Genomic DNA, 25,623 nt, shown 5'->3' with positions numbered 1-25,623 from the left:
GGGAAAGGAGTACAATAAGGCTGTATATTGTCACCTTCTTTATTTAACTTATATGCAGAGTACATCATGCGAAATAACAGGCTGGATGAATCGCAAGCTAGAATCAAGATTGCCAGGAGAAATATCAACAACTTCAGATATGCAGATGATACCATTCTAATGGCAGAAAGTGAAGAGTAACTAAAGAGCCTTTTGATGAAGATGAAAAAGGAGAGTGAAAAAGTTTGCTTAAAACTCAATATAAAAAACATATATATAAGATCATGTCATCCAGTCCCATCACTTCATAGCAAATAAATGGGGGGAAAGTGGAAGCAGTGACAGATTTTATTTTCTTGAGCTTCAAAATCACTGTGGATGGTGACTGCAACCATGAAATTAAAAGATGCTTGCTCCTTGGAAGAAAAGCTATGACAAACCTAGACAGCGTATTAGGAAGCCATTGCTTTACTGACAAAGGTCCGTCTAGGCAAAGTTATGATTTTTCCAGTAGTCATGTATGGATATGAGAGGTGGACTGTAAGGAAGGCTGAGTGCTGAAGAATCAATGCTTTCAAATCGTGGTGCTGGAGAAGATTCTTGAGAGCCTCTTGGACTGCAGAGATCAAACCAGTCAATCCTAAATGAATACTGAATATTCATTGGAAGAACAGATGCTGAAGCTGAAGCTCCAATATTTTGGCCACCTGATGCAGTGAGCCAGCTCACTGGAAATGCTCCTGATGCTGGAAAAGATTGAGGGCAAAAGGAGAAGGGGACAGCAGAGGACGAGATGATTAGATAGCATCACACACTCAATGGACATGAATTTGAGCAAACTCCAAAAGATAGGGTAGTTTGGTGTGCTGCAATCACAGTTTGGTGTGGTCCAAAGAGTTGGACATGACTTAGTGACTGAACAACAACAAAAATGGAATGAGGCAAATTGTAAATTGAGTATAAGCATTGTGCTGAGGGCTTGAAGAAATGGGGCTTATTATATTTGTGGCAGGAGTTAGGTTTCAGGAAGTAAGACGGAGTGAAAAGGAGTGTGGGATATCAGAGAAAACAGCCTGGGGCTTCAAGGAGTTGCTAGATGTTAAGCTTTGAAACTCTTGTGGCACTGCAGCCAAATGGGTGTGGTTCATGGCTGAGCAAACAGATCATGTCTCAGTGTCTCCTGTGGCCTATGGAGACCATAGGACCCTGAGCACAGACAAGAATGCTTCCTGTTAATCTGTAAGACCAGGTCAGTCCCACTCTATCATTCACAACTCTCTCACACAGCCCAGGCTGCCACACAAACCCACTACATAGCTGCAAAAGTAAGCCACTAGGTGATTTTAGCTTTTGTAACTCTTTGGAATCATATGTTTTATTATGCTATTCATTAACCTTAGCAAGAATAATCAATTGACTTTGAAGGATAGTGGAAAGGGGGAAGAAATGATGTAATATATGAAGTAAGTATGGTAAATGCTTTTATGAAGATAAAAAAGAGAAGAGATCAATATATAAATTGGGTGAAATTCTCTAGCTTGATCAAGATGAAGATTTCTGACATATTATGAAACTCTCAAAATCTGATGGTTATGTTTTTATTTCCTCACGTACTCTTTTTTGTTGTTGTTGTTTGGCCTGTGCCAGGTCTTCGTTGCAGCATGCAGGATCTGTACTTGTGACATGCGAACACTTAGTTGCAGCATATAGGATCTGGTTCCCTGACCAGGGGTGAAACCTGGGTCCCCTACATTGGGAACATGGAGTCAGCCACTGGACTGCTAGGGAAGTCCCTCACTTACTTTTATTTCTTCCCCCTTTAAAGAATATATTTTAGGTGGTTAGGCAAAAAGAGAAATTTATAGTCCTCATAAAAACGGATTTAAAAAAATTTTTAAGTAAAACTACTTTAAATATGTTCAGTTCAATTCAGCAAATATTGAGGGTTTCCTTTTCACAAAGTACTGTGAAAGAAGAAGTGTAATTGTGTATAAATAGTTTAAATGAGGATTTATACTCGTTATAAGAATTGTGATAAAGTCTGTTAAAAAACAGAATTAATGAATGGACTTTTTTTTTAAAAGAAGACATACAAATGGCCAAAAGGTACATGAAAGATTGACAGATGAATGAATAAAGTGTGGTATATATATGTATAAAATGAAACATTATTCAGTTACAAAACAGAAAAATCTTGTCATTTGTGACAACAAAAATGGACCTTGAGAGAGAGAGTTTTATGCTAAGTGAAACAAGTCAGACAGAGAAACAAAAATATCAAATGTGCAATCCCACTTATATGTGCAATTCAAAAAGACCAAAAAAAAAAAAAAAGGCAGCCAATCTCATAGATAACAGCGAACAGATCTGTGGGTGCCAAGGTATCGGGTGGAGGATGGGTGAAATGGGTGATGGGAGTCGAAAGGACAAACTTCCAGTTATAAAACAGATAAGTCATGGGGAAGTAATGCACAGCACGGTGACTATAGGTGCTATGCTGAACTGTATATTTGAAAGTTTACCAGAGAGTAAGTCTTAAACGTTCTTTCTCATCGTAAGAAAAAAATTTCTGTGTCTATGTATGATGATGGGTATGAACTAAAGATTGTGGATCATATCACAATAAATACAAATATCAAATTATTGTGTTACACACCTGAAATGAATGTAATATGTTAATTATGCTTCAATTTTAAAAAACTCAAAGTAAGTCCAAATCAAACATTTGTTGAACTTTTATCATGTGTAAGGCACTGTGTAGGAGATAAAAGAATAAATAAGGCAAGTTTTTCAAGGATTTATAACCTGCTAGAGAATAAAGCAAGTATAAAAATACCTGAGTTACAAGATAAGGCAAGATATATTTTTACTAGGAGGGTACAAAGTTCTGTGCAATTTTCAGGAGTGAAAGATCACTGTCAGGAATCAATCTCACTGACTCAAACTTCAGAATCAATTCCAGATATAAGTAAACATTTACAAGCCATGAATGAAGGAATTAATACCTTGAGTTTAATCCTTGTGTGGCTAAAAATATGAATTATGATTTTCCTTGTTGGAAAATTATTTAGCATCTACAGATACAGTTTTAGTTTTAAATTATGTTTCACTATAAAGCCTGGTCTAAATATAAAATCTAATGTTAAGCTTTTATATCTTTATTAAACCCTCATGCTCTTGGATTATGTTACTATCACATGGGATTCCTGGGTCCAGGTGACACAGCTGCCTGTGAACCTGATTCTTCCTCAGTAAGATGATTCCATCTGCGCTGATACAGGGACCCTCTGTTTTTAGGACAGTTATTGCTATGGTTACTGTGAACCATAGTACTGAAGAGTTGGCCCTCAGTACTATGTCTCTGAACAGCTAGTATTTCCCACAGAAATTTTGTAGCGAGAGAATAAATGAAATGAAATATATCATACATTTAACACAAGAAAAGCTATAATCAGAAAACATGCACTTAATTGTCAGCATTTAAATATATAATGCAAAGATTTTTAAAAAATCTCTTCGCTCTTCTACAATAACATAAAAAAGTCTGACCGACGTATTTAAAATAAGTACATTTACAAAGATATTTGATTAATTATAAAAATCAGCAGGAAAATGCAAGTTAAATGCTGTTATTTCCAAATTCGGTTTGGGAACTGAGTAATTAAAGTAGGTGAAACATTTGCAGAGGGTATTAAATGTTTTATTTATAATTAGATTTAACTAATAAATTACAGATACTATAATTTATGGTAAGAATCCAAATGCAAAATATTTCTTTCAAGACATAATTTGCTTTGCAGAGCACTGTTTGAAACATGATTAAGAATTACTCTTTCAGTTTTAAAACAAAAATTGAAAATATAAGACTTTTCCAAATGACACAAAATCTTCAGATTTACATCTTTTTTTTTTCTGATTTACTTCTTAAGTGTACTCAATGTTCTTATTTCACATGGGAGTTCCAGAAACCTAAGTCTTTAGCCATAACAAAAATCCTTTTTAGTCAGTTTTGGGGCCACATTTCAAAAGAGTTACTTTTTTAAAAATTCTGTATGTGATATTTACCAGAAAAATATGCAGACCTTGAGACAAGATTTTGCTTGTTTTTTTAAATAGCTAAATTTGCTTGTTTTAAATTGTTTATATGTATCAAAGGTAATTCAATCTAATAAGTGACATTTAATAATTTAATGAGTTAGCATTTTGAATAGTTAATTATATTTATAATATATGATAAATGTAATACTATATAAAAATAAAATATATTACATATTTTATATATAACATAACATGTTAAAATAAAACTCTTTACAGTAGACCCTTTCTAATAGAACCATTGGCAGGTAATGCAATTTCCATTATGTGGTCTAGTTTCTAAATTCCTAAAGCTGATTTTCTGCCCAAAAGAAAAATAAAAACACAAGCAAAAAAACAAAGAAACCATTTCCTTGTTGCTAACTGATATTGAGGTAAATCAGGATTCACATGGAGGATTGTAATCTCAATAGTACACTGTTTAATTTAAATATCTTGAAATTCTAGAAATTCTGAGGACCCATGAGGATTATTTCAAAATTTGAAAGTCATCCTACCAAGTGAGTTAGAGGTCATCATGAAATAACATTTAATTTTTGTTGCTAAACTACTAAGCTTTTATATAATAAGCTGCTGCTGCTGCTGCCACTAAGTTCCTTCAGTCGTGTCCGACTGTGCCTCACAATATATTAAAAACAAAAACTTAAGGAGTCCTCTGAATGCTGTTTTCTAGTGATAGCTGAATACTCTGAGGAGAAAGTACAGTAAATCCCCCATCTGTGTCTTAACATTTTATATGTAATATGTAGTATCATCTGCATTAGGAATACAAAAATATAGAAATTAAAAGTAATACAAAAATTAAACCTATTTTAAATGTTTAATTCAGTGATTTTTTTATTATATTCACAGATATTTGTACCATCACCACAGTCAATTTTAGTAATTTTTGTAAAACATAATTTTAAGTGTTTTCCTAATCATGATGACTACATGCCATCATTAGTTAATATATCAGATTTATATACTCTTCAGTTCAGTCGCTCAGTCGTGTCCAACTCTGCGACCCCGTGAATTGCAGCACGCCAGGCCTCCCTGTCCATCACCAACTCCCGGAGTTCACCCAGACTCATGTCCATCGAGTCAGTGATGCCATCCAGCCATCTCATCCTCTGTCGTCCCCTTCTCCTCCTGCCCCCAATCCCTCCCAGCATCAGGGTCTTTTCCAATGAGTCAATTCTTTGCATGAGGTGGCCAAAGTCCTGGAGTTTCAGCTTCAGCATCATTCCTTCCAAAGAAATCCCAGGGCTGATCTCCTTCAGAATGGACTGGTTGGATCTCCTTGCAGTCCAAGGGACTCTCAAGAGTCTTCTCCAACACCACAGATCAAAAGCATCAATTCTTCGGCACTCAGCCTTCTTCACAGTCCAACTCTCACATCCATACATGACCACAGGAAAAACCATAGCCTTGACTAGACGAACCTTTGTTGGCAAAGTAATGTCTCTGCTTTTGAATATGCTATCTAGGTTGGTCATAACTTTCCTTCCAAGGAGTAAGTGTCTTTTAATTTCATGGCTGCAGTCACCATCTGCAGTGATTTTGGAGCCTGAAAAAATACAGTCTGACACTGTTTCCACTGTTTCTTCATCTATTTCCCATGAAGTGATGGGACCAGATGTCATGATCTTTGTTTTCTGAATGTTGAGCTTTAAGCCAACTTTTTCACTCTCCTCTTTCACTTTCATCAAGAGGCTTTTTAGTTCCTCTTCACTTTCTGCCATAAGGATGGTGTCATCTGCATATCTGAGGTTATTGATATTTCTCCTGGCAATCTTGATTCCAGCTTGTGTTTCTTCCAGTCCAGCGTTTCTCATGATGTACTCTGCATAGAAGTTAAATAAGCAGGGTGACAATATACAGCCTTGACGTACTCCTTTTCCTGTTTGGAACCAGTTTGTTGTTCCATGTCCAGTTCTAACTGTTGCCTCCTGACCTGCATACAGATTTCTCAAGAGGCAGGTCAGGTGGTCTGGTATTCCCATCTCTTTCAGAATTTTCCACAGTTTCTTGTGATCCACACAGTCAAAGGCTTTGGCATAGTCAATAAAGCAGAAATAGATGTTTTTCTGGAACTCTCTTGCTTTTTCCATGATCCAGCAGATGTTGGCAATTTGATCTCGGGTTCCTCTGCCTTTTCTAAAACCAGCTTGAACATCAGGAAGTTCACGGTTCCTGTAAAGTAATGCTCAAGATCATTGCAATAAAGCAAATAGTACAATTAAATTATATATAAAGCACCTTCTTTTCCAAGTATCATTAAGGTCTATATTTGATTGAAGTAGCAAGTTGCTAATTGTAAATACATCCTATTACACAAGTAGTGTTCATTTCTGCTGTTCCATCTTGTCTATATTCTGCAATCCCTTCTTTTCCTTTTTTAATTTTCTCCTGTTTCTTCCATTATAGTAACTGTCCACTTGGATAAACTCCTATTCTTTTCATGTTTTTGTCTTTGTATACATTTTCTGTGGTCCCCCAGCATCCTCATGTTACTTTAAAAAAAAAGTCTGAATCTGTTTCATTAGGTGTATCAAAACAGTTCCATTCAAAGTACAAGTATATGGTAAAATGACTATATTCATTATTTCCTTTTTCAATAAAATATTACATTCCATACTTTAGATTTTTAAAAATCCCTACTGTTTACTTCAAGCATAATTAGAAAGTAGCTCTGAGAAAAGATCCAAAAGGATACTTTAATGGCATTTTATAGTACTTATCAGATACATGATAGGTAACATAATTTAGTGGTAACTATGGATTATGGAGTCCGACCTGGATTCAAAATCTAACACTAGAACTTACTAGCTATGTCATCTTGGGTTTTGTTACTTTACTATGGACTTAGCCAACATACAAAAGGGATAATAATACTTTTAATAATCATCTACAGTAGTCATGTATTGATGTGAGAGTTGGACCATAAAGAAGGCTGAGCACCGAAGAATTGATGCTTTCAAACTGGTGCTGGAGAATATTCTTGAGAGTCCTTCGGACAGCAAGATCAAACCAGTGAATCCTAAAGGAAATTAACTCTGAATATTCACTGGAAGGACTGATGCTGAAGCTGAAGCTCCAATACTTTGGCCACCTGATGCGAAGAGCTGATTATTGGAAAAGACCCTGATGCTGGGAAAGATTGAGGGCAAGAGGAGAAGGGAGCGACAGAGGATGAGATGGTTGGATGGCATCACTGTCTCAATGGACATGAGTTTGAGCAAGCTCCGGGAGATACTGAAGGACGGAGAAGCCTGGAGTGCTGCAGTTCATGGAGTTGCAAAGAGTCAGACACGACTGAGGGACTGAACAACAACAACAACAGTGCTTACTTGTGAGGCTAGTAAACATATAATTAGCATTATTCTCAAATGTACTTTCATTTTAAGAACAAGAATCACATTTAGTTGGCTCTAGTTCAAGTAATGGCAACAGCTGACAGTGGCTTATAAGCTTTGCAACTCCTTAGAAATTCAGGCAATAATTTTGAAATTAAAGTATAAAGAAAACTTTACTTCTTGCTTCCAGCAAAAATTATGATGGACAAGGAAAATCAGTTCTAAGACTGGAGAACAAAACTGTTATTCTCTACCATAAATGTATCAAGCACTGAATTTTCCATTTTTTTCTCTACCTAACAGAGCAAATGAATTTATAATTAACAAGAAATTCAGTTTCTTTAATATAGATATGGCTATTTAGGTTATCTTCTTCTTGAGTGAGCTTTGGCAGTTTGTCTCTTAAGGACATAGTCAATTTCATAAAAATTTATTGGCATAAAGTTGCCGATAAATATTATTGTTGTTTTAATGTCCCTATGAGATCTGTAGTGGTGTCTCTTCTTTCCTTACTAACATTCCTGACCTGTGTCTTTCTTTCCCCCTATCATTCTAACTAGTGCATGCGTGCTCAGTGGCTCAGTCATGTCTGATTCTTTCCAACCCTGCAGAGCTAGAGATCAATCTTTTCAGCTGTATGCCATGAATTTTGCTATTTGTGTTTTCATTTCATTCAATTAAAGATATTTTCCAATTTCCCTAGACTTTTTTGAGCAGGGGGTTATTTATAAGTGTGCCATCCAGATTTCAGATGCTATTTTTATGCTAATTTCTTCATAGCCTGAGAATATATTTCGTTTGGTTTCAGTCCTCTTAAATATATTATTTTATGGCCCAGAATATAGTCTATTGTGGTAAATGTTTCATGAGCATTTGAAAAGAGTGCTCTACTCTTTTTGGGTGGGTGGTGTTTAGTTGCTAAGTCATGTCCAACTCTTGGGACCCCATAGACTGTAGCCTCCTGGGCTCCTCTGTCCATGGGATTCTGTATGCAACAATACTGAAGTAGGTTGCCACTGGGTGGTGTGGTCTATAAATATTGTATCAAGATATTTAAGGGATTTCCCTGGTGGTCCAATGGCTAAGACTCTAAGCTCCCAAATATAGGGGGCCCAGGTTCGATCCCTGGTCAAGGAACTAGATCCTGCAAGCTGTAACTAAAGATTACAAACACACACACACACACAAATTCATCACTCAAGTTGTGTCAAACTCTTTTCAAACCCAAGGACTATAGATGCCAGGCTCCTCTGTCCATGGAACTTTCCAAGTAAAGATTGCACATGCTGCAACTAAAAGAGCTTGCATGCACACTACACTGTGTGCTGCAACCAAGACCTGGTGCAGCCAAATAAAAATTTTTTAAAAAAAGATGTTAGTGTTGTTCAAGTTTTTTAGAACCTTACTAATTTTCTATCTACTTAAGAAGTTCAATTACTAAGAAAGCACTGTTGAAATTTCTAGAGACTTGTGTATTTCTCTGTCAGTTCTGCTTCTGCTTTATACTCTTTGAAGTTCAGTTCTTCAGTCACTCAGTTGTATTCTACTCTTTGCGACCCCATGAACCGCAGCACGCCAGGCCTCCCTATTCATCACGAACTCCCAGAGTCCACCCAAACCCATGTCTGGTGAGTTGGTGATGCCATCCAACCATCTCATCCTCTGTCGTCCCCTTCTCCTCCTGCCCTCAATCTTTCCCAGCATCAGGGTCTTTTCCAATGGGTCAGCTCTTTGCATCAGGTGGCCAAAGTATTAGAGTTTCAGATTCAACACCTGTCCTTCCAATGAATACCCAGGACTGATCTGCTTTAGGATGGATTGGTTGGATCTCCTTGCAGTCCAAAGGACTCTCAAGAGTCTTCTCTAACACCACAGTTCAAAAGTATCAATCCTTCAGTGCTCATCTTTCTTCACAGTCCAACTCTCACATCCATACATGACCACTGGAAAAATCATAGTTTTGACTAGATGGACCTTTGTTGACAAAGTAATGACTCTGCTTTTGAATGTGCTATCTAGGCTGGTCATAACTTTCCTTCCAAGGAGTAAGTGTCTTTTAATTTCATGGCTGCAGTCACCATCTGCAGTGATTTTGGAGCCTGAAAAAATACAGTCTGACACTGTTTCCACTGTTTCTTCATCTATTTCCCATGAAGTGATGGGACCAGATGCTGAGATCTTAGTTTTCTGAATCTTGAGCTTCAAGCCAACTTTTTCACTCTACTCTTTCACTTTCATCAAGAGGCTCTTTAGTTCTTCTTCACTTTCTGCCATAAGGGTGGTGTCATCTGCATATCTGAGGTTATTGATATTTCTCCCAGCAATCTTGATTCCAGCTTGTGCTTCTTCCAGCCCAGCATTTCTCATGATGTACTCTGCATAGAAGTTAAATAAGCAGAGTGACAATATACGGCTTTGATGTACTCCTTTTCCTGTTTGGAACCAGTCTGTTGTTCCATGTCCAGTTCTAACTGTTGCTTCCTGACCTGCATACAGATTTCTCAAGAGGCAGGTCAGGTGGTCTGGTATTCCCATCTCTTTCAGAATTTTCCACAGTTTCTTGTGATCCACACAGTCAAAGGCTTTGGCATAGTCAATAAAGCAGAAATAGATGTTTTTCTGGAACTCTTTTGCTTTTTCCATGATCCAGCAGATGTTGGCAATTTGATCTCTGGTTCCTCTGCCTTTTCTAAAACCAGCCTGAGTATCTGGAAGTTCATGGTTCACGTATTGCTGAAGCCTGGCTTGAAGAATTTTGAGCATTACTTTACTAGCGTGTGAGATGAGTGCAATTGTGCAGTAGTTTGAGCATTCTTTGGCATTGCCTTTCTTTGGGATTGGAATGAAAACTGACCTTTTCCAGTCCTGTGGCCACTGCTGAGTTTTCCAAATTTGCTGACATATTGAGTGCAGCACTTTCACAGAATCATCTTTCAGGATTTGAAATAACTCAACTGAAATTCCATCACCTCCACTAGCTTTGTTCGTAGTGATGCTTCCTAAGGCCCACTTGACTTCACATTCCAAGATGTCTGGCTCTAGGTGAGTGATCACACCATTGTGATTATCTGGGTTGTGAAGATCTTTTTTGTACAGTTCTTCTGTGTATTCTTGCCACCTCTTCTTAATATCTTCTGCTTCTGTTAGGTCCCTACCATTTCTGTCCTTTACTGAGCCCATCTTTGCATGAAATCTTCCCTTGGTATCTTTCATTTACTTGAAGAGATCTCTAGTCTTTCCCATTCTGTTGTTTTCCTATATTTCTTTGCCTTGATCGCTGAGGAAAGCTTTATTATCTCTTCTTGCTATTCTTTGGAACTCTGCATTCTTTCCTTTTCTCCTTTGCTTTTCGCCTCCCTTCTTTTCACAACTATTTGTAAGGCCTCCTCAGACAGCCATTTTGCTTTTTTGCATTTCTTTCTCTTTGGGATGGTCTTGATTCCTATCTCCTGTACAATGTCATGAAGCTCCATCCATAGTTCATCAGGCAGTCTATCAGATCTAGTCCCTTAAATCTATTTCTGACTTCCACTGTATAGTCATAAGGGATTTGATTTAGGTCATACATGAATGGTCTAGTGATTTTCTCCACTTTTTCAATTTGTCTGAATTTGGCAATAAGGAGTTCATGATCCGAGCCACAGTCAGCTCCCGGTCTTGTTTTTGCTGACTGTATAGAGCTTCTACATCTTTGGCTGCAAAGAATATAATCAATCTGATTTCTGTGTTGGCCATCTGATGATGTCCATGTGAAGAGCCTTCTCTTGTGTTGTTGGAAGAAGGTGTTTGCTATGACGAGGGCGTTCTCTTGGCAGAACTCTGTTAGCCTTTGCCCTGCTTCATTCTGTACTCCAAGGCCAAATTTGCCTGTTACTCCAGTTGTTTCTTGACTTCCTACTTTTGCATTCCAGTCCCCTATAATGAAAAGGACATCTTTTTGGGGTGTTAGTTCTAGAAGGTCTTGTAGGTCTTCATATAACTGTTCAACTTCAGCTTCTTCAGCGTTACTGGTCTGGGCATAGACTTGTATTACTCTGATATTGAATGGTTTGCCTTGGAAATGAACAGAGCTCATTCTGTTGTTTTTGAGATTGCATCCAAGTACTGCATTTCAGACTCTTTTGTTGACTATGATGGCTACTCCATTTCTTCTAAGGGATTCCTGCCCACAGTAGTAGATATAATGGTCATCTGAGTTAAATTCACCCATTCCAGTCCATCTTATTTTGCTGATTCCTAGAATGTTGATGTTCACTCTTGTCATCTCCTGTTTGACCACTTCCAATTTGCCTTGATGAAGTTCTGTACATATTTAAATTTTTATGTCATCTTAATGAACTGACTTCTAGAATCATAAAACACCCCTCTTAATAATATCTGTTTTGTGATATTAGATAGCCACTTCAATGTTCTTTCCACTACAACTGAATTCATTAGCATTTGCACAGAATATCTTTTTCCATTCTTTTACTTTTACCCTATGTCTTTAAAGGGGTTTTCACATACACAGCTTATAGTTGGGTCTTGCATCTTTCCAAAGATGCCAATCTATCTTGTAATTGGAATGTCAACTTTTAGACCATTTATATCTGGTATAATTACTAATTTGATTAAGCTTAAATCTAACATTCTGCTATTTCTATTTGTCCCACTGCTCTTTGTTCCCTGTTAAATGCATTCCTTATCCTCTTTTGCAGTCTTTTTTATGACTCCATTTTAGCACATTCCACTTACCATTGACACCTTATTAGGAGTTCATCTGTTTCATTTATTTAGTGATTTCCCAAGTTTGTATTTATAAACAAGAAATTTACAAAGAAAAAAAAATCACCTTGGAGTTTTATATTAGCTTTATTTTTCAAGCAGAATTATTACCCATCTTCAGCAAGCTGAGTTTTAAGTCTAAACTTTAATTAGAGATTTAATTAAAATTTGGAAATTCAATGATATGGGGAGAATGTCTATTGTTAGAAAATACAGGAAAAAATGTCAAACTTCTCACTATGTGGAACAATTAGGACTAAAGAAAGAGTAGAAAGTATCATAAGAAAAACTAACATGATAGCTGCACATGTTACCATAAACAAGGCAGTCCAGTATTTTATAGTATAAGCTAGGTCCCTTACAGAGGATGGTAAAAGCAGCAAAGTCAACTCTTAAAAATCTGGGGACTTCTTTCTGCCCGTGGATGCCACCGAGAAAGCATTGTAGGAAGTCTCCGCTCCCCCACCCTGCCCTGATGTCATGTCTAAGTCAGAGTCTTCCAAAGGCCCTGAAGAGCTGCGGAAGCTCTTCATCAGAGGATTGAGCTTTGAAACAATCGATGCGAGTCTGAGCAGCCATTTTGAGTAATGGGGAAGGCTCACAGACTCGTGGTAATGACGGATCCAAACACCAAGCGCTCCAGAGGCTTCGGGTTTGTCGCATACGCCATGGGGGAGGAGGTGGATACAGCCATGAATGCAAGGCCACACAAAGTGGACGAAAGAGTTGTGGAACCAAAGAGGGACGTCTCAAGATGAGATTCTCAAAGAACTCGTGACCACTTAACTGTGAAAAAGATTTTTGTTGGTGGCATTAAAGAAGGCACTGAAGAACATCACCTAAGAAATAATTTTGAACAGTATGGGAAAATTGACGTGATTGAAATCATGACTGATCGAGGCAGTGACAAAAAGAGAGGCTTTGCTTTTGAAACTTTTGATGACCATGACTCCGTAGACAAGATTGTCATTCAGAAATACCACACTGTGAATGGCCACAACTGTGAAGTGAGAAAAGGCCTGTCTAAGCAAGAGATGGCTAGTGCTTCATCCAGCCAGAGACGTCGAAGTGGTTCTGGAAACTTTGGTGGTGGTCATGGAGGTGATTTCCGCAGGAATAACAACTTTGGTTGTGGAGGGAACACCAGTGGTCGAGGTGGCTTTTGTGACTGCCATAGTGGTGGTGGATATGGTGGCAGTGGGGATGGTGATAATGGATTTGGTAATGATGGTGGTTATGGAGGAGGCAGCCCTGGTTACTCTGGAGGAAGCACAGAGGCTATGGAAGTGTGGACAGGGTTATGGAAACCAGGGCAGTGGCTATGGTGGGAGTGGAAGCTATGACAGCTAAAACAATTGTGGAAGTGGAGGTGGCTTTGGTGGTGGTAGTGGAAGCAACTTTGGAGGTGGTGGAAGCTACAATGATTTTGGCAATTACAATGATCAATCTTCAAATTTTGGACCCATGAAAGGAGGAAACTTTGGAGCAGAAGTTCTGGCCCCCATGGTGGTGGAGGCCAATACTTTGCCAAACCATGAAACCAAGGTGGCTATGGTGGTTCCAGCAGTGGCAGTGGCTATGGCAGCAGCAACGGCACTGGCAGGTTTTAATTACTGACAGAAAACAAAGCTTAGCAGGAAATGAGAGCCAGAGAAGTAACAGGGAAGCTACAGGTTTCAACAGATTTGTGAATTCAACCAAGCACAGTGGTGGCAGGGCCTAGCTGCTACAAAGACATGTTTTAGACAATATTCATGTGTATGAGCAAAAAACTTGCACTGTACTTGTGACTAATTGTGTAACAGGTTATTTTAGTTTCTGTTCTGTGGAAAGTGTAAAGCATTCCAACAAAGGGTTTTAATGTAGATTTTTTGCACCCATGCTGTTGATTGCTAAATGTAATAGTCTGATTATGATGCTGAATAAATGTATTTTCTTTAAAAAAAAAAAAAATCTGGGGACTTCCTTGGTGGTCCAGTGGTTAAAACTCCATGCTTCCATGGCAAGGGACATGGGTTCAATCCCTGGTCAGGAAACTAAGATCCCACATTAAAAAAAAAAGAAAAAAGAGTACACCTATGTTCATAGCACTATTATTCATAATAGCTAAAATGTGGCAGCAACTCAAGTGTCCATCAACAATCCAAGTGTTCATCGATTAATGAATGGATAAGCAAAATGTGGTATATACATCATTAAGCAGAATTATTATTCAGCCTTAAAAAGAAAGGAAATTCTGACATATGTAACATAGATGAACTTTGAGGACATTATACAAAATAAAATAAGCCAGTCATAAAAAGATAAATTCTGCATGTTTCTACATAGAGTAGTCAACAATCACAGAGAAAGAAAGTAGAATGATGGTTGCCAGAGGCTGAGGGGGGGATGGGGGATATTAATTAATTGGTATAGATTTTCAATTTTAAAAGATGAAAAGAGTTATAGAGATGGATGGTGGTAATGGTAGCACAATATTATGAATGTATTTAATGTCACTGACTGTTCACTTAAAAAAAACAAGATGGCAAATTTTATCACAATTTTAAACAATTTAAAAAAAGAAACCTATTAGAACATATCCACTTGTTCAAATATATGCTGGCTGTCAGTTATTTGCAGAATGTACTGCTGCCAGTACTCAACCTCTCATGTATTCTCCAAGCCAAATCTGATATGGCTCGACACACTTTTTTTAAGAATGAAAAAGCAGACTGGTACATGTTTTCTTATTTTATTAAATCTTACTAGTATTCCTTAAGGAATAAACACACAGGTGAGTAGTAGGCTACAGTGAAGAAATCTTTTTATAAGAAAGTTAAGACATTTAAAGATATTTCCAGGTATTATCTTCAGTGATGTTTCTTATCTTTTTTCTGGGATTCCAGGTAATATTCAGCCCCTACAGCTACCACAAATGCAGCAAATCCCCACTTGAATCCTTTTAATAATGCTCCAACAAAGGAAACATTATTTGCAAAGCCACCCATGTATCTCCAAGCTTCATTGCTAGAGGGGAAAAAAAAGGGGAAAATTATAATCACATATGACTTATTCATTAAGTAAAATAAATTTGATTTTCACCTTTCTAACAGACTTAAATGCTACCTTATATAAGATAATTCAAGTGGATCACAACAGGAATTGTTCTGTGATATAAGGTAAGTAGCTCTATATGCTCACATTTCATGAAATACAAGAAAAAGCACTTGATGGTTTCATATTTCACAGTCATAATACTCAGAATGTTACAGAATTGTCAAATGCAAGACTCACCTTGGCCTATCCATCACAGGTCAGTTGTGTAGCTTTGCCCATGCTAGTCATTATAGCTTCATGGAAAGAGGAAGTTAAGAGACTTAGGTATTAATCTTAGCTCTGCCACTTTACGAGATACATACCTTTTAGGCTCAATAAATTACTTAATCTGTCAGGGCCTGTTTCTTCTACTCAGTAATGATTACTATCAACCTTATAGTGTCATTATAAAGATTAAACAGAGTAATATATGATGTATTTTGGCACAAAAAGTACTACTAGATACTACTATTACTATTCAATGAATCATTGCTTTCCCCTGTCATATAAGTCTAACTTTAGAAGATTAATTTCTTGCTCTGGCAATAGTTCTTTTGAGTATCCAGAACACAGAAAGAAACAAATCAGAAAGCTCTACTGAGAAAAAAGGTTCTATCACAGGTAAGGATAAATCATCCTACTTAATGATGCAAGACTGCATGCTTTCCCCAGTTAGGAACAAACTAGGATGTCCACATACACCACTTTTATTCAATATTATATTAGCAGTGTTAGACAGTGCAATAACTCAAAAAAAAAAAAATTGAAAGAAAAGTGTGGTCTTTGTAGATGAAATCATTTTCTATGAAGTAAATTCTAAGAAATCTCTGAGAAACATCTGCTAGAACTAAAAATTCAATTTAGCAAGGTAACAAGATAATGTCAATATATAAAAAGCAATTATATTTTTATATACCAGCAATGAACACCTGGAAACAGAAGTTTAAAAATACTATTTATCATAGCATAAAAATATGGAATAATTCAGGATAAACTTAACAAAATATGTACAAGACTGTATAAAAACTGCTAAGAAAATTAAAGGGGATCTAAATTGTCCATGGACTAGACGATTCAATATTGTTAAGACATAAATCATCCTCAATCGAGCTGAAAGATGCAAGGCAATTCCAATTAAAATCCAAGCAGGGTTTTTTGCAGAAACTGAAAAGCTCACTCTAAAATGTAAATATAAACACAATGAACCTAGAATAGCTAACATAACCTTTTTTTAAAAATCAGACATCTCATTTTATACTATCTGATCTGAAGATAGTGTTGTATTGACAAAAGTTAGACATATTGATCAAGGTAACAAAAAGAATCCAGAAATAGTCCACACAGATATTGTCAATAGATTTTTGACAATGGTGTCAAGGTCAACTAATGGGGAAAGATAGTCTTTTAATATACAGTGCTAGAACTGGATGTTTATGTGCAAAAACTTTAACCTTCATCCTTACCTCATATGACATTAAAAATTAACTCAAAATGGATCATATACCTAAATGGAAGAAAGAACACTATAAAAGCTTCCAGAATAAAGATTAGGAAAATCTTGGGATGCAAAAAGCACAAACCATAAAATAAAAAAATGCTAAATTGGGACTTCATCAATATTTAAAACTGTCTTAAAGACATTATTAAGAAAATGAAAAGATAAGTCATACTCTGGGAAAAAATCTACAAAACTTTTATCTGATAAAGGACTTGGGGACTTCCCTGGTGGCCCAGTGGTTAAGGCTCTGTGCTTCAACACAGAAGGCCTGGGTTTGATCCCTGGTTGGGGAACTAAGATTCCCACATTCTTCAGTGGGACCAAAAATAAATAAATAAATAAATAATTTAAAGCAACATATGTATACTCTTATAATTCAATAAAAGAAAAACATTCTGATAAATAAAATGGGCAAAAGATCTGAATAGACACTGCGCCAAAGAAAATATACAAATGGAAAATAAGCATATGAAAAGATTCTCATGATTTTCATTCTTCATGGAAATGCAAATTAAAACCAAAGAGATGTTACTATCACATTCACTAGAATGGTTAAAATTAAAAGGCTGATAATACCAAGTATTTTTTTTTGGCCACACCACAGGGCATGCTGGATCTTAGTTCCCCAGCCAGGGATTGAACCCATACCCCCTACAATGGAAGCACAGAAGCAGAAGCATGGAGTCTTAACCACTAGACTGCCAGGAAAGACCCGATACCAAGTATTAATGAGGACACTGAACAATTGAAATTCTCATACATTGCTGGTTGAGAATGCAAAATGGTACAACCATTTTGTAAAACAGTTTGGCAGTTTTTCATTTAAAACACAAAACAAAACAAAAAAAACACTTTTCAAATGATTCCAAAATCCCACTGTTAGGTATTTATCCAAGAGAAATAAAAGCATATGCTCACACAGATTTGTACTTGAATGTTTAGAGCAACTTTACTCATAATAGCCCCAAACTGATAACCCAGATGGAACTGGTGAACAGTAAACAAAATGACGTATATGCATAAGTGGAGCAGTACTCAGCAATAAAAAAGGAAGAAACTATGCTATACGTTAACAATGTACCTGAGTCTCAAGAGCACTATGCTAAGTAAAGGTGGCCAGAACAAAAGGTTATAGATTGTATAATTCCAATTGCATGAAATTCTGGAAAAAGCAGATCAAGGGTTGCCAGGATCCAGGGGCAGGATTGCACTGAGTACAAAGGATCATGAGGGAGCTTTTTGGTATTAGAAGTACTCTGTATCACGACTGTGGTAGTGGTCACATAACCGTACATATCTGTCAAAACGCACGGAATGATGCGTTTAAAATACGGTCAATTTTACTGTAAGTGATATTTTAATAAAGCTGATCTTAAAACTTAAGTGTAAAAAGAGATTTTCACTGATTTTTTTTTAAAGAATATATTGAAAAGGAGCATAGTCTTTCTCTAGGATAAATTCTATCTAAATCATTTTACTGTTCTTACCGGCCCCATGGATCCCTTAGTCCTCGTGCGGCCAGTTTCTCCTGGACAGTTTCTAATGGTGTCCCTTCTATCTTCCATTGTTTATAATCTGGAAGTTCCATTTTACTAGGACCATGTTCATGTCCATGTCCGTGGGCCATGTCTATAGAAAAAATTAATTTAAGGGAGAAATACATACATTACAGATATCAAGTACCCAAGTTTACTATTTTTTTTAAGGCAAAACATTTAAAGTGACTTTTAAAAAGAGAGCCAATACTTGAAAACTCGAAGTTAAGAAATTTTAGAAGTGTCTTATTACATTAACTAGTAAATGTTCACTGTTTGGAAATGTACATACACAAGATATAAAAAGAGCCCATCACTAAAAGAAAACATTTACTATTTGGTTTCTTTCTTAATTATAATAATAGCAAACATTTACCATGCCCTATGTGCCAGGTGCACTATGTTAAAGCAATCTAAGTGTCGACTCTGTTACAGTCTTCCTAAAACAACTCTTTGAACTTAGATTACTATTATTATCTTCATTTTATAGGTGAAGCCAAAGAGGCTCCAAGAAGCTAAGTACCTTTCTGAAGGTAACAAAAACAGGCAATGGTACGGCCGGGTTTTGAATCTTAGAGCTTCATTTCAGAGCCCTCGCTCCTAACTTTTAAGCAATACTACTTTTTTTTAGTCTTTCACAGTGCATGAATATGTATAATAAAATATTGTACACAGTTTCATTACTTGCTTTCTTCAGACAATTTTTTAAAACTGCAGTATTACTGTGGTTAATATATACAGATCACATGAACTTTTTCTGTGAAGAGCCACACAGTAAATATTTTAGGCTTTGTTGGTTACGAGGTAAAATCAAGGATATTATGTAGATACTTATATAACAGGAGAGAAAACCAATTTCCATAAATATCTTACTGATATAATTCAAAATATAACAGCTGAGTATAATTTTTGTAATATAAGTCTTCTGATGAAAAAAAATGCAATTCCCTTTCAGTGGGTAACATTTTGTTTAACTGGGGCTCAAAGTTTAGTGTTCCTTAGTATCAAATTTATTGTAAATGTTCATCTGTAAAAATTCTTCTTAGCTCACTGGCCACATAAAAACAGGCAGTGGGCTGAGTTTGGCCAGCAGGCTGTAGTTTGCTGACTCTTGTAGTGGATCAACAGAGACTTATAAAAACAATTTTTATTGAAATATAGTTGACCTACATGTGTTGGGCTTCCCCAGTGGCTCAGTTGTAAAGAATCCACCTGCAATGCAGGAGATGTGGCTTCGATCCCTGGGTTGGGGAGACTCCCTGGAGAAGGAAATGGCAACCCACTCCAGGCTTTTTGCCTGGGAAATCCCAAGGACAGAAGAGCCTGGCAGGCTATAGTCCATGGGGTCGCAGAGTCATATATGACTTAGCGACTAAACACACACACACACACACACACACACACACACAATGTTGTGTTAGTTTCATGTGTGCAGCAAAGTGATTCAGATATATACATACATACTGCTGCTACTGCTGCTAAGTCGCTTCAGTCATGTCTGACTCTGTGCAACCCCATACAGAGTAGCCCACCAGGCTCCCCCATCCCTGGGATTCTCCAGGCAAGAACACTGGAGTGGGTTGCCATTTCCTTCTCCAATGCATGAAAGTGAAAAGTGAAAGTGAAGTCGCTGAGTCGTGTCCGACTCCTAGCGACCCCATGGACTACAGCCTACCAGGCTCCTCCGTTAAGTATTCTCTTTTTTATATTCTCTTCCATTAACAGAGTCCTTAGGACCCCCTTTTAATTGATAAGTTTGCTTAAATAAAATTGCCCCCAATAGGTATATAAAGATTTCAGTTTTCTACTGCTATTTTTAAAAATAATATAGAAATAAACTTGAGCTCAGTCCCCAGCTATATTGTTATGAATTTCAAATTATGAAGGTATAAATTAATAATGCTATACTGTAATTTGTGTACGATTAGCAGTAGCAATTCTATAATCACTGCTTTCCAGAAATAAAACCAAACCAAATAATTATTACCGTTTTGTCTGCATTTATAACTATAAACAAACCCAATAATAAGGCAGGATTCCTACACTGCATTTTAGAAGACAGGTAATTATTAGATAGTGTATACTAAAGACATATTATGTGAAGCACTCATTTCATTAAACAATAGTTCCCAGAATATGGGGGACAAAATTGTACAAAGTAATTTTTACAAATCAGCCAACACTTAATATTTTTATTTATAGACATTAAATTGGTTTAAAACATTATTTAAATTAAATTTATTTAAAACGTTATGTTGATGATTTCACTTAAAGGAGAATAAAAACCAATACCCAACAAACACAAGTTAAAACTACAACATTCACAGCTTTGAATAAAACATTTAATCCATTATTTCATTACTGTTCGGTGGATTCAATAATATAAAGGAAACAAATTATGGTTTCAGATTTCAGTCTGACTTTTGAGATTCAATACATTATCACAAAAGAAATACTTTTAGAAGCATTTAATTATAATGATAAAATGTTGGCTTCTTCACATTATGTTTTAAAAAAGTTTTTAAATTTATTTTTAATTGAAAGATAGGATAATTACAATATTGTGTTGGTTTCTGCCACATATAAACATGAATCAGCCATAGGGATACATATGTCCCCTCCCTTTTACATATACATATGAGCCTTCCTCCCACCTCCCACCCCATCCCACCACTCTAGGTTGTCAAAGAGCCCTGGTTTGAGTTCCCTGAGTGAAGGAAAAAAAAAAAAAAAAAAAAATTAAATAATGTTTCATTCCAAAAATCTTTGGATTACAAGGCAAATTCTTTTTTTGGAAATACCAATTCTAGAACATTAAACCTACTAAAGTATCAATGTACTTTAGAAGAAAATACAAAACCAAAGGTCAATTTTTTATTAAAAAACTTGATTTTTAAAATAAAAATTGAAATATTACTATGGTATGAAGGCTATCTCAAAGTTATAATACTACTATGCTCAAAATATTAATCTGGAAGATAAATCTTTGAAAAAAAAGTAAGTATACATGAACACTCATTCTCCTAAACTAATTTCCTCTAATAAATTCAATGTATTTTCTCTATCTAATTAAAATACTTCAGAAAGAATCCTTTCATAGGGATTTACTAAATATTTCAACAAATTTTCAAAAAGAACAAAAAGTTGAACAATATTTTTAGGGAAGCTTCATTTACTCTTAAAAATTATTTATACTTCACAATAGCCATAAATCAAACAATGATATCCTGATCTTGGAATTCTACTGAAATGCAGACTTTGGTGCTATACAGATCTGGTATTAAACCCTGAGTGCACCATTAACAGCTGTAAAATCCTGGTCAAATCATTTTAATCTTGCTGAACTTTAGTTTCTTCATATAACATGAAGTTAGAACCAACCTTGCAAGACTGTAAGAACACACTGTGATGATGTGACTTCCACTTTCACACTCAGGTGGTGAGAATGCAATTTAACACAACCACTGTAAAAAACTTTGGTATGACCCAGAAAAGTAAACATTTGAATATCGTGCATGTGAGCATGCTCAGTTGTGTCGACTCTGTGCAACCCCATGGACTGTAGCCTGCCAGGCTCCTCTGTCGATGGAACTCTCCAGGCAAGAATACTGTGGGTTGCCATTTCCTCCTCCCCCAGGGGATCTTCCCAACCTAGAGACAGAATCTGCATGTCATGCACTGGCAGGTAGATTTTTGTTTTGTTTTGTTTTGTTTTGTTTAACAACTGAGCCCCATGGGAAGTCCCTTGAATATCTTATGGCCTAGCAATTCCAGTCATAGGCACTGTGTTTTTATATATGTAAACAGCATATTCTGTAAGGTTAAAATAAAATACATCAATTTTGAAGACAGCATGAAGAAAATGCATTTCATTAGTAGCTTTTAATACTGAGTACATCTTAAAATGATAGTATTTTGAATATATATACTGGGCTACATAAAATATACTATTAAAAATAATTTTATGTTTCTTAACCAACACAACATTGTAAAGCTATTACCCTCAAATTAAAAGCAAATAAATTTTAAAAATTGTTTCTTTATACTTTTTTAATATGGCTATTAGAAAATTTTAAGTACATGGTACTTAAAATACCCACAGTATTATATTTGCATTAGACAGCACTGCTCTAGAGAAACTCTTGCATCTGTATAACAGTTTTATAAGAATCTTTCTAGTCATATTATTTATGCTTGCCCCAAACTGTAAACAACTCAAATTTACAACCATGGAAGAGTATGAATGAATTTCACAAATAATGAGCAAGAAGTGAGTCAGAAAAAATATATATAACTTTTAATGTCATTTATATAAATGAAAAAAAAACCTAACAATTCATTTTTTAGGAATGCATCATGGAAAAAATTTAAGTGAAACAAGTACATGATTATTATAAGTTAGGAGAGTGGTTACCTCCTGGTGGAGATGGAATCACAGAAACTCATTGACAGAACTTCTAAGGCAGTGTTTTTCAAAGTATTGTAATTACTGTACCTTAAAAGAGATTTTTTAGACCTTTTTGTCCCTGTTAATCATGTTCTCACCTTACCCTTCCTCATGAAATTTTAATACTCCAGTTTATGTACTATGGCTTTTTGGAGGGCCATAAACCATTGTATTGTTAATATCTCTAAGGGGGTTTTTTTGCCCTCTCACCCCCACCCAACAAGAACCAATTTTCACTGACTTAAAGACAATCATCTCTGTTGAGAATGCATATTTTAAACTTTTGGCAATGCTTTATTTTTTAACCTGAAGGTTGGTAAATAGCTGGGGAAACAATGGAAACAGTGACAGACTTTATTTTCTTGGGCTTCAAAATCACTGCAGATGGTGACTGCAGCCATGAAATTAAAAGATGCTTGCTCCTTGGAAGAAAAGCTATGACAAATGTAGACAGCATATTAAAAAGCAGAGACATTACTTTGCCAACAAAGGTCCGTCTAGTCAAAGCTATGGTTTTTCCAGTAGTCATGTAGGGATGTGAGAGTTGAACTATAAAGAAAGCAGAGTGCCAAAAAACTGATGCTTTTGAACTGTGGTGTTGGAGAAGACTCTTGAGAGTCCCTTGGACTGCAAGGAGATCCAACCAGTCCATCCTAAAGGAAATCAGTCCTGAACATTCACTGGAAGGACTGATGCTGAATCTCAAACTCCAATATTTTGGCCACCTGATGCAAAGAACTGACTCCTTGGAAAAGACCCTGATGTTGGGAAAGCTTGAGGGCAGGAGGAGAAGGGGACGACAGAGGATTAGATGGTTGGATGCCATCACCGACTCGATGGACATGAGTTTGAGCAAGCTCTGGGAGTTGGTGATGGACAGGAAAGCCTGGTGTGTTGCAGTCCATGGGGTCGCAAAGAGTTGGACACGACTGAGCGACTGAACTGAACGGGATCAATTGTTTGCTTGATTATAATTTGTTTAAATGTACTTATGTTTTATATAGCCTTCTTATATGTATTAGGCTCCTCTGTCCATGGGATTTTCCAGGCAAGAACACTGGAGTAGGTTGCCATTTCCTTCTCCATCTGCTATGTATATGTCACAATAAAAATTAAAATTAGATAAAGTGACTTAAACTGTGTCAAGGAGTCAGTAAGAAGTGATTAATTTCCATTTCAGAGCTGCTCAAATAAGAACAGCACGGAAATTAGTTCAACAAGGAAAGAACATGTAATCACTAATTTTTTTCCCCCACCTCATTCTATTTATGTATGAAGTGAACCTATAAGTTTGGTGAAGATCAGCCTCCACTAAAGGGAGCTGGCTCTAGTACAGGAAGAGTGCAGGCATACTTTCCCTAAGAAGGAAATAAATGGGTAATGCCACTTACAATATACATAATTTCACAGTTTACTAAAGACTTTGAAGTATATGGTTCAATTTCTCATTTAAAAAATTGTGATTACCATAGGAAAATTAGAAAATTAAAGACAAATGAACTGGTTTCACCTTTAGTGTCCCTTCCAGTCCCTGCATCTGTGTATAGGCAATTTAAAAAGAGTAATCACACTAAACATTAATGTGATGACTTTGTATCGCCTTTTCACTTTAACTCTGTGTCATAAACATTCATGCCAGAAAAATCTTATTTAAAAGTTACTACAGGGACCTCCCTGGTGGTCCAGTGGTTTAGAATCTGCCATGCAATGCAGAGCAACTAAGCCTGGTGTGCCACAACTGCTGACTGCCACAACACTGACCCCAAACACTGCAACGAAAGGTCACGCATGACACAACAAAGATCCCATGTGCTGCAACTAAGGCCCGATTGCAACCAGATAAATAAATATTAAATCTTCAGAAAAATTATCAAATTATACTATACATCCCCGGTGGCTCAGCTGTAAAGACTTCGCCTGCAATGCAGGAGATGCGTGTTGGAGCCCTGGGTCAGGAAGACCCCTTGGAGGAGGAAATGGCAATCCGGTCCAGTAATCTTGCCAGGAAAAATCCGACGGATAGAGGAGCCTGGTGGGCTACAGTTCATGGGGTCGCAAAGAGCCAGAGACAATTGAGCAACTGCCATGTGGCTCAGCGGTAAAGAATCCGCCTGCAATGCAGGAGATGCGGGTCCTGGGTCGGGAAGATCCTCTGGAGAAGGAAATGGCTACTCACTCCAGTATTCTTGTCTGGGAAATTCCATGGACAGAGGAGCCTGGTGGGCAACTGTCCATGGAGTCGCAAAAGAGCCGGACACGAGTTAGCGACTAAAGAACAACAAACAGGTTCGTGAGGCAGGCATTGTAAATTTACAAACTTTCAATTCGAGGACGGTTGTGCCATCATTCGATTCAAAGGTAAACCAAAAAACACGGGGTGGGGGATGTTGAGGGTGGCAGAGGAGGGAAAAAAGGGTCTGGACTTAACTGCACTGATTTCTCACTGCATCCTTCTACAGCCACCCCTCACTACTCCAGGACTTCATAGTTCTCTCCTGCTAGTTCTTCGATTCTTTCCCTCTTGAGCACTCTCATCATCCTCCATTTAGTCTCTCCCTTTTGACAATCCTCAGAAAGAGTCTCGTTCTTATTCCCGAGCGAGAAATCTCCCAACAGCTTCCCAATTTACCTGACAGCAATCTGACCTCTCAGGACACTCAAGATTCACCCCTCCAGCCAGAGGCAACCGGAAACGGAAGTTGTCACCTCGAGTTACTTACGGCAGGAAACCAGAGGAGAAATTAAACATTCTTGCCCTGGGTCACTGATCCCTGGACCAGTGGAGGTGACATGAAGCAGGCCTGAAGTGGACATTTCCCCCACATATCTGTGTATCTGTAGTTTGTCCGAGGTAAGGGAAACTGTGGAGGACAGAGGGTGGGGAAGACG

General features: G+C 37.0%; 1 protein-coding gene and 1 pseudogene across 2 annotated transcripts; one reads left to right on the top strand and one right to left on the bottom strand.

The window, feature by feature from the left end:
* The first annotated feature begins 12,656 nt into the window (after nt 1-12,656).
* Nucleotides 12,657-13,786, top strand: LOC129647310 (heterogeneous nuclear ribonucleoprotein A1-like; annotated as a pseudogene).
* Nucleotides 13,787-14,894: 1,108 nt separating this feature from the next.
* NDUFB3 (NADH:ubiquinone oxidoreductase subunit B3) lies at nt 14,895-25,609 on the bottom strand. 2 transcript variants are annotated; one of them, XM_055573088.1, is made up of 3 exons: nt 25,455-25,609; nt 18,240-18,381; nt 14,895-15,185 (listed from the first exon to the last, which is right to left on the bottom strand). In XM_055573088.1, exons 1-3 carry the CDS (start codon nt 25,546-25,548, stop codon nt 15,029-15,031), a joined length of 393 nt encoding a protein of 130 aa, XP_055429063.1. In that variant the 5' UTR covers nt 25,549-25,609; the 3' UTR covers nt 14,895-15,028. The 2 variants fall into 2 exon arrangements, with proteins under 2 accessions (XP_055429063.1, XP_055429064.1); XM_055573089.1 differs by having other exon boundaries at nt 25,364-25,499.
* Between the last annotated feature and the right edge of the window lie 14 nt (nt 25,610-25,623).

This window comes from Bubalus kerabau, chromosome 3, assembly GCF_029407905.1.
Source record: "Bubalus kerabau isolate K-KA32 ecotype Philippines breed swamp buffalo chromosome 3, PCC_UOA_SB_1v2, whole genome shotgun sequence".
Lineage (NCBI taxonomy): Eukaryota > Metazoa > Chordata > Mammalia > Artiodactyla > Bovidae > Bubalus > Bubalus kerabau.
The sequence above is the reverse complement of the archived record's forward strand: the minus strand, read 5'-3'. Positions and strand labels throughout refer to the sequence as shown.

Bases quoted from the DNA above. Each gene is read 5' to 3' on its own strand.
- NDUFB3 (XM_055573088.1), bottom strand. From the start codon at position 25,548: ATGTCCACTTCAGGCCTGCTTCATGTCACCTCCACTGGTCCAGGGATC. The intron at 18,382-25,454 runs GTAAGTAACTCG...TTTTTTCTATAG, and splicing joins TTCTCCTCTGGTTTCCTGCC to ACATGGCCCACGGACATGGA. The intron at 15,186-18,239 runs GTAAGAACAGTA...TTTCCCCTCTAG, and splicing joins CTAAGGGATCCATGGGGCCG to CAATGAAGCTTGGAGATACA.